We start from the raw sequence: 15,052 nt of genomic DNA, 5'->3' as shown, positions 1-15,052 counted from the left end.
TGGAACAATGGCTAAGATGTTTACACCTCACTGGAATGCCCTCTACTCCAGAGAGAATTGACAGAGTAATAGTGGTGTGTTTACCATAGTATTCAAAAATTTGAACAACAGGTTAAGGAAGCCATTTCACACTTCTACTACGCAGTGGCTATGCGTGTGGTATTTTCCACTAACAGGGTGCTGCAATCAGTCCAAAAAGACATTCTGCCAACCACAAAATTGAGCAAAATCACGTATGAATTATGCTAGTGCAATGCTAGGTATATAGGCCATATGTCCCAGTGGCTGGCCGATCAAATCATAGAGTGTGCTCCTTCAGTTGCTTGTAATTATTTAAAATTCTTTCACAGAACATAGGAATCGCTGGCTAGGTCAGCATTTTTATTGCCCATCCCTAATTGCCTTGAGAAGGTGGTGGTGAGCAGTCTTCTTGAACCGCTGCAGTCCATGTGGTGTAAGTACACCCACAGTGCTGTTAGGGAGGGAGACCCAGGATTTTGACGCATCGACAGTGAAGGAATGGTGATATATTTCCAGGTCAGGATGGTGTGTGGCTTGGAGGGGAACTTGCAGATGGTAGTGTTCCCCTGTGCCTGCTGCCCTTGTCCTTCTAGATGGTAGTGGTCATGGGTTTGGAAGGTGCTGTTTAAGGAAGCTTGGTGGGTTGCTGCAGTACACCTTGTAGATGGCGCACACTGCTGCCACTATGTGTTGGTGGTAGAAGGACACCTTGTTTAAGGTGGTGGATGGGGTGCCAATCAACTGAGCTGCTTTGTCCAGGATGGTGTCAAGCTTCTTGAGTGTTGTTGGAGCTGCACTCATCCAGGCAGGTGGAGAGTATTCCATCACACTCCTGGCTTGTACCTTGTAGATGGTAGACAAGCTTTGGGGAGTCAGGAGGTGAGTTACTCTCTGCAAAATTCCCAGCCTTTGACTTACAGACCATACTCAACCAGCCCACACTTGCAAAATTCTGTTAGAAGTGATTCTATGTTTGAACAGTAATCCTGAGTGTGCTAATAGCTACACTAACAACCAATTTAAGATAATCAGTCAAGCTCGCAACATGGCTCATTAATACTTGTGAGAAGCATCATACATTCATATGCAGGGACCGCTGCAAACAAAAAGAATATGTTCAAGCCCTACACCATTTTTTACTTATGGCTCCCGGTTGCTTTCTCCATTGCAATGCCTCAGCCAATCGAAGTCAACTGTGCCAATCAATCAGCACCCTTTTCACCTGTAGTATAAATTGTTGTCATCGTTTGAAATTTGCTATTCTTGTGTTTGTTCTGATGAGTGCAAGATGAAAAGCTTTGGCAACATGTCTCTCTTTTCAGCAATATTCAAAGACTTGGGGTAGAATTTTCCCCCCATTGTGGGGGTTGTGCGGGGGCAGTCACAGGAGGGTGTGGACCCAACCATTTTATGTGGGCGGGCTAATAAAGGCCCGTGCAGAGTGATGTGCACCCAGAAGCGCTGTGCACTCCCTGTGCAGGCAGGGGGGGGCGGGTGGGTTCCCTGAGTCAGGAGTGCGCTCTTTCGCGCATACGTGCAAAAGAGTGCAGAAATCTATGCCACAGGGAGATTAGTTTTAAGTTTTAACAGTTGAATAAAGTGTTGAAAAAAATTTTATGCCATGAAACTGTCACATGAGTTGGGGCATGTGCATTAATTTCAATAAAACTTTTTGAGAAAATTTAAAATCATTCATGAAACCTCATCCCGCCCATGGATGAGGTTCCATGAAAAATGTAAAGGCTGCCTGGGCTCTTCGCCTGCCTGCCAACCTTAAGGTTGGACGGGTAGCTCCATTACTTATTTTAATTGTTAGTTAAATGGCCTTAATAGGCCTTTGACAGTTTGGTTGATGTGCAGCTGACTCAGCTGCATGCCCGCCGATCTGAAAATCTGAATGACGCGTGGTGACGTAGGGACGCACGCCCGACGTCACCCTGCGTCATTTTACACCTTGGCGAGTGGACTCTGCTCCTGCTTGCCGAGTCGAAGATTCTCCCCTTGGAAGTAAGTTTCAGGCTGGAATCTAATGGAGGTTAGGTGATGTATAGATAGAATAGGAATACCTGGGTGTGAGTTATGAGCTAGAATCTAATTAAGGATTCACATGGTTTATATATAGAATAATGAATGCCCGGGAATGAGTTGCAGACTGGAGTCTAATTCATTGAGTGTAATTCAATCTGTATACAAGTACTATTTTGATCTTACAATTAAGTTACAGTCCTGTAATAATTTCCTGGTATTGTTTTGTTTACTGATGCATTGTTATTTGCTTTGGTTTCTATTCTGTCTCTATGTCAACAGCAGCAGTCAGTGATGATGTTTACCTCAGGATTATATGGGAAGGTACAGTAGGCAGGGATCTGGTCAGTGTGACTTAATTCCACTGCTGGCTATTCAGCACAAAGCCACAGAAATAGCTCCCCAGTAAGAGATATTTATGGTTTAACTATTTTCCATTTTCCATACAGATGCTTCCTTTTGAGGCTTGAGGCATAACCAGGAGGTTACTGCACTGTAAAGTGTACTTAATTCACCAGGATACATCAGCACCAGTCAGTTGTGCTGATGGAATATATTTCTCCAGCCTCTGGCAGCTTTTGTTCATCAACATTTTCCTGTGAAAACTCAGAAATCAAATTTGCATAGCTTTATTCAGGTAAATTTTAGGTTAAATATGTTCTAAACAGTGAGTCTATGGGGGTCATTTTGGCTTTGAGTGATAGTGTAAAATGGATGTTAGCAAATTGGCAGCCTGGTTTACACAACTAATCAGCTAGGAACTAATTGTTACATGTCAGTGTTCCAGGGGGCTACATTTCACAGCTGCACTAGAGAGTCATGTGATGTATAACAGAACCAGTTCAAGCTGGTCCTTGTTTTGTACAAGGCAACATGGTAAATACTAAATATAAAGAGCTCTCATCTTTCCAAGCTTAAAGTGTGATTATTACCAACATCAGAGAATCAAAAGACAACAAGAACACATGGAACCGCCATATTGGTAAAGGTAGATCTACAGGTGCCTAAACCAGCCACTAAAATAAGAAATGGACCATTTACATATGTAAATGAGAGCCCCTTCCAGTAAATTATTTTATTGAGCAGCTGGACCTGCCTTGCTTGGAATCTTTAAATGGAGCCTAATGCATCAACAGTCAGAGTTATCTTTGGAGGCACGATCATCACCAGCAACTTGGGCCTAAAATTTTAATAAGGGCCCAGGAACAATTTCAGGCTGACCTCAGGCCTCCCTGTCGGGGCACACAGTCACCTGAAAATAGTCCATAACCCAATCTCTACTCTATAGAGACAGAAGGAGTGGGCGACGAGATTGTGAAAGAGGCAAAGGGAAAGTGAAAGGGGATAGCTAAACAAACAGCGTGTGAGTGAGACACCATACAGCAACAAAGAAACAACAACAACTTGTATTCCTATAGCACCTTTAATGTAATTAACAACCCAAGGCACTTCACAGGAGTCTTATCAAACAAAGTTTGACACCGAGCCACTAAGAAGATATAAGGGCAGGTAAGTAGTTTTTAAGGACCATTTGAAAGAAGAAAGACTTGCATTTATGTAACACTTTTCACAACTGTCAGACATCTCATAGCACTTTACAGTCACTGAAGTATTTTTGAAGCACAGTATAGTCACTGTACTGTAGGAAATGTGGCAGCCAATTTGTGCACAGCAAGCTCCCACAAAGAGCAGCATGATAATGACCAGATAATCTGTTTTTGTGATGCCGATTGAGGGATAAATATTGTCCTGGACAAGGGGGATAACACCCCTGTTCTTCTTTGAAATAGTGTCATGGAATCTATTACACCCGCTATAGCAGGTAGATGGGACCTCAATTTAACATCTTATCTGAAAGATGGCACCTCCAAAAGTGCAGCAATCCCTCAGTCTGTTAATTCACTCTTGAGTTAGATACAGCCTCTTACGTTCCGGACTCATCCTTGTAAATCCTTTTTGTACCTTCTCCAATGAATCTATATCCTTGGCTGACCTGAACTGTGCGCAGCGCTCCAAGTGTGGCCTAACCAAGGTTCTATACGAGTTTAACATAACTTCCCTGCTTTTTAATGCTATTCCTCTATATAAATGAACCTCAGTACTTTGTTTATTTTTTTTTATCTTCTTGTTAACCTGTGTTGCTACTTTTAGTGATTTGTCTATCTGCTGCTGAGATCCCTAGCTTCTATTCCATTTGTACTCTTATTTTTTCAAGTAGTTATAGGGCCTCCATATTCCTGTTATCAAAATGCACCACCCCACACTTATCTGTATGGAAATTTATTTGCATGGTTTCCAGTGGCAGGAGAGTTGGTAACCAGAAGGCACAGATTAAAAATATTTGGCAAAAGGACCAGCAGTAAACCGGGAGAATTTTTCTTATGTAGCAAATTGTAATGATTTGGAATTCACTGCTTGAAAGCATGCTGGAAGCAAATTCAATAGTAGCTTTCAAAAATGATTTGGATCAATACTTGGAGAGAAATTTGCAGGGCTATGAATAAAGAGTTGGGGAGTGGAACTAATTGGATAGCTCTTTCAAAAGGCACAATGGGCCAAATGGCCATCTCCTGTGTTGTATGATTCTATTCTACAATTTCTTTCACCTTGTTGCTCCTTTAAAATGTGCGCTGCCCTGTAAATCCAACTTCTGAGTTGCTGTTCAGCCCTTTACCATTATGACTGCATCATACTGCCTCAGACCAATGAGGGATGGGCAACGAATACCATCACTTGCCTCTAAAGATCGAATAGTATAAAGCAAACCTGCATGTGAAGGGTGACAAATGGGCAGCCAAATCTTCAGGCCAGGTGAATGAGCAACCTCTGAGTTCTGGCTTGACATCCAGCGGGATACTTGAGTGCCCCACCCCCACCCCGCTCCCACCGTACAGGAAATCCATGGGAGTTGGAAACACTTTCCCATTATACAAACTAGACACCCTATCAAGCAGAGAAGGGGCGTTCGTATCATAGCCTGTCAACTGTTAATGTGCCTGAAATATCGTCCACTACTTCATGCTATTGTGCTAGGGAAGTGAGTGAAATAAAGAAATGAACAAGTATAGGAAGCACACGGAGTGGGTTGGTGTGAGTCTTTGAAGAAGCACGGGGTCAGGTTAGGCTTCTATGAGGAGGGCAGGGAGTGCCCACCAGAACGTAGCAGTGGTGGGTTGAACCACGATAATGGAGCTTACCATGACTGGCATAGACTGCAGCTACATCATGAGGAACCAGGGAAATTTTAGAAGAGAAACACATCAAAGGCTAATCCAGCATTAAAGCTAAATCCAGCCAAGTACTCCAAATTGAGCCAAAGGTTCCTCAAAGCACAGTAGGCCTCTTTAAGAGAACGTTCTCTAGGGACTTACAACACTGTGGGCAACTGTATCAAAGCAATGCTACACTGGTTTCTTAAAACATTTTTTTGAAGTATATGTTACTTTTACTCAGGACATTTAAGGAAATGTGAAGGTGGGGGCTCAAACAGATCTCACAAATATTTTGGATTGATTTAATTGGTTTTCTTACTTGCCTGTTAGTGACTGGTAATCTTAATAATAAAATGAAGTAATTTGATTGCTCAGTATTTTGGTGCCTACTCATTCCCGATTGTTACTTACTGCACGAGCAAACTGCATTTGATGCAATGATTTAGTTAATAGGATATTTGATTACCAAAATGACAGGTAAGCCATCATTTCAGCTAATGTACGTACGGTGCCTGAGATGTGATGCCCTGGAGTTTGACACTTTTAAGTACAATATCTTTGAAAGGCTACACCAACTTAACTGGCAGGAGGGCATTGTTGCAACGTGACAAGTTTACATAGGCAGTGCCCATTGCAAATGCAGGCATAAGAATTTGTAACAGAAAAGCCAACAGGAGGTGTTTGTTAAAATCCCATTAAAGCACACATATGTTTAAATGATAAATCTTTTTATTGAAAAAAATTATGATTGTCTATTCCTCTTCCAGAAAAAAAGTTGACTGCAAAAAAAATTATCGAAGACAAGGCAACAAAAATAACTTCCGATTAAGATTTGGATTCCATAGAATTGAAAGTCCCTGGGTGCGTGGATGGGAGGACTCAGTGAACTGGGGAACCATTTTACCAAGAAATAGTCAATCGGAATTGTGAATCCTCAGCTGCTTTCCAATCAAGAATGATGTGCACTCGATCTAGCAAAACCCTAAGTGTATTAATAACAACGTCACACAGAGCACAAGAGGACATTCCCCCAATAACCACAGCCATTATCCCAGACCATGTTAACACTCAGCATACAGCTTCAGTATAACCTCGTTTCATTTGTATATCTTGGGATTAGGGCATTCATCACTTTCAGCTGGTTCTGCTATTCAATTATCATGGCTGATCCGTATAATAACTCACTTCATGCCATGCTTCTGTAACCCTTAATACATCTACCTAACAAAATACTATCAGTTCCAATTTTGAAATTTTCAATTGAGCCGTTGTTACCAAGAAATAGACAATCAGAATTGTGAATCCTCAGCTGCTTTCTAATCAAGAATGATGTGCATTGATGTCAGTTGACAGTTTTTTGGAGGAGAGAGTTCCAGATTTCCATTACCAATTGTGCAAAGAAGTGTTTCCTGACATCACCCTGAATGGCATGACTCTAATTAAAATGTACTCACTTACATACCTTAGTGTTCAATTTGCCCTGGCCCACACTGACTGGTAAGTCAGGAGTGGGCTCGAGATCAAGGTGTCAGACAAAGAACCAGTCCCACTGGTCTCTTCAGATTCTTATTGAAATATAAATACAGGTGATAAATTAGGATTTAATATCCAACAATGTGAGAATAAAAAAGCATCAGAAATGATCTGATGAGACAAGGTTTAAAAAACATAGCAAATTCCAACCATCTCTATAAAGCAGGTGACATAAGTTCATTGTAATCATTAGTGAATTTATTTGTAAACAAGTAAAAAAAAATCAGAATTTGTAAACAATTATTTTAGGAACCACACTTTAATGGAGTCACTCTAAACTGATCATGTTATAAAATAAAGATGAATAAATATGCAATTTATGATGCCTCTCACTTCTTGAGCTTCAAATATTTTACCACATCTGGTTGAGATTAGTGCCATCTTCTCTATTAGGTATAATTAGCATTAAATAGTGCAATTTTTATGGTTCTTGTTTTTTTGTACCTTTGTTTATGCAATTATCATCGCATTTAACTTCATTAGAAAACTTGTTTGATTTCAGTGACAAGTGGATTTTGCTGGACTGTTTCTCTGCCACTCAACTAAGTACTGGGATTTGAAGTATTTGTTTTGAAGAATGACCCACACAGAAATATTGATGGCCAACAAAGAATTGCTTGAGGACAAGATATTTGTAACTACTTTTTTTCAAGCTTTTAAACCCAGGATTCTTCATCTTGTTTTCTTTGCTCAGTGTCCTCTAGGGTGGATTGTTGTACTGCAGTTCTGCCTCTTGGTGAGACACTGTGCTGAGAAAGGTCTTCTAAACGATTTTCCTCAGGTTTTGTGAAATACAAGGTTGGGATCTGTTTTCCCTGCCCTTTAGACTTTGAAATCTTGCTGTTGGCTTTGAGGGATTTGTGGGAACTTCCAGATTTTGTCATACCTTTTAATGTTTTATCTGCCACTCTGTAGGATAACGGAGTGGGAATTTTCGATGGCTTCTTTTCAGGTCTATTATCACGTCTGGGGCGTATTTTGGGCCGAAGCTTCAACTTGTAGATGGAAGGGACTCTCTCTGGTTTTTTTAGTGACCGCTTTTGCCTCTCTTGTTGAACTCTGACTTTCTGGAGAGTGCAGGGTGGATCTGGCCATTCCAATGATGAATTGGTGTCAGATCCTTCATTTGTGGACTTGGAATTCACCTCAAGAGCATTCATATTATTCTGAGCAGGCGTTGTATGATTTTTCATACTGCCCAGATTTGTGGCCTTTAAGTCATTGTTCTCTTGGTTGCTTTGAACAGGCGCTGATCCAGCGTATCGTTCACTTTGTACTTCAATACTGTCCGGAAACAGTTTACCGGTTTCAATGGAACCCAAAGTTACTGTCTGTAGATTGGCATTAGCATCAGTGAACATCATTTTTGGCGGGCTCTTCGCTATCCAGTTCTCAATGTCCACACGGTTGAGCTTCTGTGTTCCGCTAACAAGTTCAGCAAGAACAGCATTAAAACTGCTGCCATTTTCAGTCAATTTTATTGACCGGGTTGAAGCCACATTACTGCAGCTGCAAGGTCTATCAACATAATCAGAAGGACTGGTTGCATCTGGGAATGAAGAAACCGAACACTTGGATGAACTGGGAGAGTCGAGTCTTTTAAATTCATTCTGTTTTGAAGAACTAGACAAACTGGACACTGAAGCAAATGCATTGATCCCACTGTACTCCAAATTGTCCTTAACTAGATCCACCTCTAGAGCTTTCATATTGGATGCAATTTCATCTTCAAGGCTTTTGTATAGTTCTGACTCTTGTGCAGGATTAATGGGTGGAGGTGTGAATAAACACAGCTCATTCTTGTCATTTTTAACACCTTTATTGTTGTTGTTATTTATGCTGTAAGGGTCTGGAGTCCGTGATCGAATCTGACTTTTTTGTTGAGTCAATTGTTTTGCTCCATCAGTTAAAGGTTTGCTGATACATTTCGATTCTTGCCGACAGCTTTCTTGCCAGGTACCAGCTGGGCTAAGAGGTCGATGAGTTATTTGATCTTTCTCAACTCTCTTCTCAGTGTCCTGAATGATTGAGAACTTATTCATTCGGCCAGGTGCAGGCGAATTACTCCTTGCTGAACCTTTGGAGATCCTGGAGGTCATTTCTGAAATAGGTTTGAGTGTCCGTGTTAAAGCACTAATGCTCTGTTTGTTCTCATTTGAGTTACTTTGGTCCATTTTGGACTCAACAAATTGGGCATTAGTCCAAGTCCGGTTCAACCTGTTGTTCGATTGTTGAGGAACAATAAGTTGACTTGGTACTTTCTTGGTGTCCATTGTAGGCACAATGGTGCGTTTGCTCTCTTGAACTACAGGACATGGTTTTGAAGATACTGGTAAAGTCCTGCTCCTCTCTCTCCCTGTTCTAGCTGCTGTAGTAGTGTTGGAGTTGGCTCTGATGCTGCCAACGTTGACTGACATCTGGTAAGAAGGAGTAGGTGGCCGATCTTTTTGCCTAAATCAGAAACATTTCCATTAGTAGAAAGCCAAAAAATATGTAATTTGTTTTCCTTGTGATTAGCTGTGATAATTGTTGATTAAGAATGTAGGGTAGAAACTGGTCCACCCTGCATTTCTTTTCCCCGAGTGGAAAACGATGGGTTGGCAAAAGAAACCAATTGCACCGTACAGTGGCCAATACTGGATCTGGGCCTGTGTTATAGGTGCTGCCATATTGGTGAAAGCAGCTTTTCAGGCATTCTGGATGACCACCTAAAGCAGGTGCTAACCCTGTGACAGAGGTAAGTGAACGGTTTAGTGCCGACCTTAGGCCCCTCACCATAATCAGGTGATCAGAAGAACAGGTGTCGGGCTGGCTCCACCTGGGATTTCACAATGTCCTCTGTGGCTACCAGAGAATTGTGTAAGAATTTTTAAAAAATAAATCAATCAGTAATGGTTGCTGTGAAGCCAAGAAAAGCTGGAGTGCCTTCTCCCAGCTCTACAGCATGGTGCACTGCACGAATATAGCATCTGGATCAGAGACAGACAGGCATGTTTTTTATTCTTTCACGGGATGTGGACATCACTGGCTAGGCTATTGCCCATCCCTAATTGCCCTTGAGAAGGTGGTGGTGAGCTGCCTTCTTGAACCGCTGCAGCCCATGTGGTGTAGGTACACCCACAGTGCTGTTAGGGAGGGAGTTCCAGGATTTTGACAAGCAACAGTGAAGGAATGGTTTGGAAGGTGCTGTCGAAGGATTCTCGGTAAGTTGCTGCATTGCCTCTTGTAGATGGTACACACTGCTGCTACTGTGCATCAGTGATGGATGGAGTGAATGTTGAAGGTGGTGGAAGGGATGCCGTTCAAGCAAGCTGCTTTGTCCTGGATGGTGTCGAGCTTCTTGAGTGTTGTTGGAGCTGAACTCATCCAGGCAAGTGGGGAGTATTCCATCACACTCCTGACTTGTGCCTTGTAGATGGTGGACAGGCTTTGGGCAGTCAGGGGGTGAGTTACTCAACACAAGATTCCTAGCCTCTGACCTGCTCTTGAAGTCATGGTATTTATATGGCTAGTCCAATTCAGTTTCTGATCAATGTTAACTCCCAGGATGTTGGTAGTGGGGGATTCAGTGATGGTAATGCCATTGAACATCAAGGGGCGATGGTTAGATTCCCTCTTGTTGGAGATGGTCATTGCCTGACACTTGTGTGGCATGAATGTTACTTGCTACTTGTCAGCCCAAGCCTGGATATTATCCAGGTCTTGCTGCATTTGGACATGGATTGCTTCAGTAACTGAGAAGTCGCGAATGGTGCTGAATATTGTGCAATCATCAGCGAACATCCCCACTTCTGACCTTATGATGGAAAAAAGGTCATTGATGAAGCAGGTGAAGATGTTTGGGCCTAGGATACCACCCTGAGGAACCCCTGCAGTGATGTCCTGGGACCAACGTGTGAACCTTTCTCACCACCACATCTATAACCTAGTGCCCCCACCCACCCTTTGCCACTCCATCACCCCTCAGTGACCTACCTTCGGGCCACTGCCAGTGAGGCTACAACACTGTCCATGTATGTCCTGTCCACAAAAAGCAGGACAAATCCAACCGGCCAATTACCACCTCATCAGTTTACTCTCAATCATCAGTAAAGTGATGAATGGTGTTGTTGACAGTGCTATCAAGTGGCACTTACATAGCAATAACCTGCCCACTGATGCTCAGTTTGGGCTGTGCCAGGACCTCTCAGTTCCTGGCCTCATTACAGCCTTGGGTAAATGGGTAAAAGAGCTGAACCCAAGATGGGAGGTGAGAGTGACTGCCCTTGACATCAAGGCCACAGTTGACCGAGTGTGGTATCAAAGAGCTCTAGCAAAATTGAAATCAATGGGAATCAGGTGGAAAACTCTCCACTGGTTGGAGTCATACCTAGCACAAAGGTTGTGGTTGTTGGAGGTCAATCATCTCAATCCCAGAACATTGCTGCAGGAGTTCCTCAGGGTAATATCCTCAGCTCAACCATCTTCAGCTGCTTCATCAATGACCTTCCCTCTGTCATTTTGTCTGAAGTGCGGATGTTCGCTGATGATCACACAATGTTCAGTGTCAGATACTGAAGCAGTCCATGCCAGTATGCAACTAGACCCGAACAACATTCAGGCTTGGGCTGATATGTGGTAAGTAACATTTGGTCCATACAAGTGCCAGGCAATGACAATCACCAACAAGAGAGAATCTAACCATTGCCCCTTGACATCCAAGATATTACCATCTCTGAACCTCCACTATCAACATCCTAGGGTTACTAGAAACTGAACTGGACTAGCCATATAAATACTCTGACTACAAGAGCAGGTCAGAGGCTGGGAATTCTGCGATGAGTAACTCACCTCCCAACTCCACAAAGCCTGACCACCATCTACAAGGCACAAGTCAGGAGTGTGATGGAATACTCTCCACTTGCCTGGATGAGTGCAGTTCCAATAACACTCAAGAAGCTGGACACCATCCAGGACAAAACAGCCCAGTTGATTGGCATTCCATCCACCACCTTGAACATTCACTCCCTCCACCATTGATGCACAGTGGCAGCAGTGTGTACCACCTATAAGATGCACTGCCGCAACTCACCAATCCTCCTTAGACAGCACCTTCCAAACCTGTGACCTCTACCACCTAGAAGGCCAAGGGCAGCAGACGCACGGGGCTACCACCACCTGCAAGTTCCCGTGTTAGTCACACACCATCTTGACTTGGAACTATGTTGCTGTTCCTTCACCATTGCTGGGTCAAAATCCTGGAACTCCCTCCTTAACAGCACTGTGGGTGTTCCTACACCACATGAACCGAGGCGGTTCAAGAAGGTAGCTCACCACCACTTTCTCAAGGGCAATTAGGGATGAGCAATAAATGCTGGCCTTACCAACAACACCTACATCCCATTGAAGAATTTTTAAAAAAGGTAAGTGGCCTGTTATTAACTTCTTCAAATGGGCGGGTGTGTCAGGGAATGGCAGTTACATGAAATTATTCAAATAAGGCCTTTGGCCCTATTTTGGCTTTGTCTCCTGGTTAGGCTGTGTTGTGCCAGTTCGGAGCCAGGAAGTGAGCCCAGGGAAATCCCCATTTCTATAAATGTCAAGGGATGACATAGCTGGGGTTTCGATGCTGCATTTCCTGACTGTTTATAGGTACATGTGAAGTTTAGAAGTTCAGAGCAAACAGAATTCCAATTTTACCATGCTGACTATTAAGAGTCCAACTACCTACAGTTCTGATTAAGCGGTATTCTAATTACCACCAAAGATATGCTATCTAAGATGTCTAACAATGACAGCTGAATGAAAGTGTTGCTCAGTTGATAGCGCTTTAGGCCCCGAGTCCAAAGGTTGCAGTCCAAACCTGAGGCTGACATGCCAGTGCAGGACTGAACAAGTGCCTCTGCCTCTTTGTGCCCTGATCTCATGAATAGAGGCAGGGCTGGTGGGTTGATGGGCACTCATCCTCCTGTACTGCCCCTGTAGTGCCCTCAGCGAAGCAGCTGTACAGTGGGGTGGTACTGGGACCTCCGGGACAATTTCAGCCCTGGTTTGGAAATTCTGGAACAACCCAGCCAAAGAGCATCAGGCAACTAGTAAAATGACTTTCAACAAGATTCCAATCTTTAGCTGGACCTTTACATTCTCTCTCCTAGCAGCTGGTCAGGGGCCCATCTTCCTGCCCCTCCTCCCCACTAGATAATGCGTGTCCCATCGATATCAATACGGTGCAGTCCCCACCAACAATGTGCAAACTGTCTGACCTCAGAAGTCCCAGCACTTCAGTTCTTGTGCTCCACCATTATTTCAGCATTGAGGTGGAACCGCAAGCATTCATGTGCTATAAATCACAACTCAAAACAGAGCAATACTTTTAATTTAAGTGTGTGAGATTGTAGAGACATATCTCTCATGAGACAAATGGGCGATCACAAATGCAGAGTGTAATGGCTTTATCACATTATTCATCCCATCTGCTCCTTATTAATCAAAACGGATATTTAACGGTTAGAAAAGGTACAGGGGTTATAAACTTGCTGCCAGAACGTGAGCAGAGATTTTTTAGAAGCTTGCCACTCCAGACGAGCTCTGTCAGGGACTCAGTCCACATCCAGACTCCCATTCAGGGAATACCCTTAATGGATTTGGGCTGCCTGTCATTCTAATGTCCCACAATGCTCTCTGGCAGGGGGAGAGGACACCTTTTATCTGGAAATCTTTAGACATTCACAGTCTTCACTTCTGTCTCTAATTATATCTTATACTCATCGTAATACTTTTGAGAGAAGGGGGTGCATGAGTTCAAGGCATCACAATACAGCACAGGTCAGGAAACTGATGCCAACACAAGGCCAGAGAGGAAATGAATAGCAACGCACTGGTACACCAGGAAACAACAGCATCACAGCATTGCCTGGAGCAAGGCACACATGGGAGCTTGGTCTCATCTCTTCCGGTTGTAGCCTATTTCCTCCATTGATTTGACATTTTATTAACAGAATATGTGGTGTCATGAATAATCGTAATCTCACAGGGAAATAGTCAGCTTCCTGGAAAATAACCTGTTCTTGCCTGTAAACTATTCAATCAGAGTCCAATCAAGGTTAATTTTAAAAGAGAAATACCCTCCTGTTGAAAGCTTCATTCTTTCATAATGTCAGAGTCTAAATTCTGTCACAGATAAATGCCCATTAGCAGTCAGATGAGAAGGCATAATTAGCTTTAACATATTGTCGGGATGGGTTGTGTGGATTATATGGTTCTATTACCTTCATGCACCACCTTTGTCAAAAAGAGAGATGTAGGTATCAATCAGAATAGCATCACTTTACACTCAACATCTACTTGTAGTGATGTTCCTGTAGTAAAGCACCACGTAAACACTATGTCAAGTCTTTCTCTTCAGGAAGGCCAATACAAAGACTGCCCTGCTGCTTATATGGGTTCCAAGTGCACTTGGCACCCAGGAGGTCAACTAGTGGACATGGATAAGAAGGAATCTAAAAGGCTAATGAAATATTTCCCTTTATGTAAAGGGGAAATACAAAGGAGTGGAAGTTAAGTTACAGTTATCTAAAGTTCTGGTTTAGCTCTGGGCACTGTACCTGAGGAAGGAGTTACTGGCCATCGAAGGAGTACAGCATAGATTCACCAGAATGATACCAGTGTTAAAGGCGTTGAAATTATGCAGACAGATTGCATAGACTATGGGCGGAATTTTCCCTTCATGAGACTAAGTGCAGTGGTGGGCAGTTTTGGCAGCGCCCAGCCCGCTGCCCGGAATGGCGGGAACCAGCGCCCGATTCTGCGCTTGGGGGGGTCATTAGTTATGTACAGGTGCGAATCAGTCCGAATCACCCGGCAGGTTTGGGAGCTGATTCGTCCGCCCGCCATCAGCTGGTGGGTTCGAAGGTCCGGGCGCCATATTTAAAGGCCAGTCCAACACAATCTCACTCTCTCCAGCCCACCAGCGATGTCTGGCAGCCAGAAGAGGAAGACCGAGAGCCTCAAGAAGAAGGCAGCAACCCGTTTCATGGGACAGGCCCTCCAGGCCTTGATCAGAGGGGTGTAGGTGCAAAGGCCTATCCCAGGGATGGCTCCAGGAAGCACAATAGCCTTACCTCTCCGGCCTGGGAGGCCATCTCGGAGCAGGTCACCATTCTCTTCGGGGAAGCAATGGTGTAGTGGTATTGTTGCTGGACTAGTAATCCAGAAAACCAGGGGAAGGCTCTGGGGACCTGGGGTTTGTATCCCGCTGTGGCAAATGGTGGAATTTGAATTCA

The 15,052-nt window shown here is 43.5% G+C and overlaps 1 protein-coding gene across 1 annotated transcript in view; it reads right to left on the bottom strand.

The window, feature by feature from the left end:
• Positions 1-5,969: 5,969 nt before the first annotated feature.
• gas2l2 (growth arrest specific 2 like 2) overlaps positions 5,970-15,052 on the bottom strand; it is an 83,512-nt gene continuing 74,429 nt past the window's right edge. The window contains exon 6 of the mRNA XM_078548699.1: positions 5,970-9,242. Within this exon, the coding sequence (XP_078404825.1) occupies positions 7,448-9,242 (1,795 nt within the window). The 3' untranslated portion in view covers positions 5,970-7,447. The remainder of the gene's footprint in view (positions 9,243-15,052) is intronic.

Source organism: Cetorhinus maximus, chromosome 9 (genome assembly GCF_964194155.1).
Source record: "Cetorhinus maximus chromosome 9, sCetMax3.hap1.1, whole genome shotgun sequence".
Lineage (NCBI taxonomy): Eukaryota > Metazoa > Chordata > Chondrichthyes > Lamniformes > Cetorhinidae > Cetorhinus > Cetorhinus maximus.
Note: the sequence above shows the minus strand (reverse complement) of the source record. Positions and strands in the feature narration are given on the sequence as shown.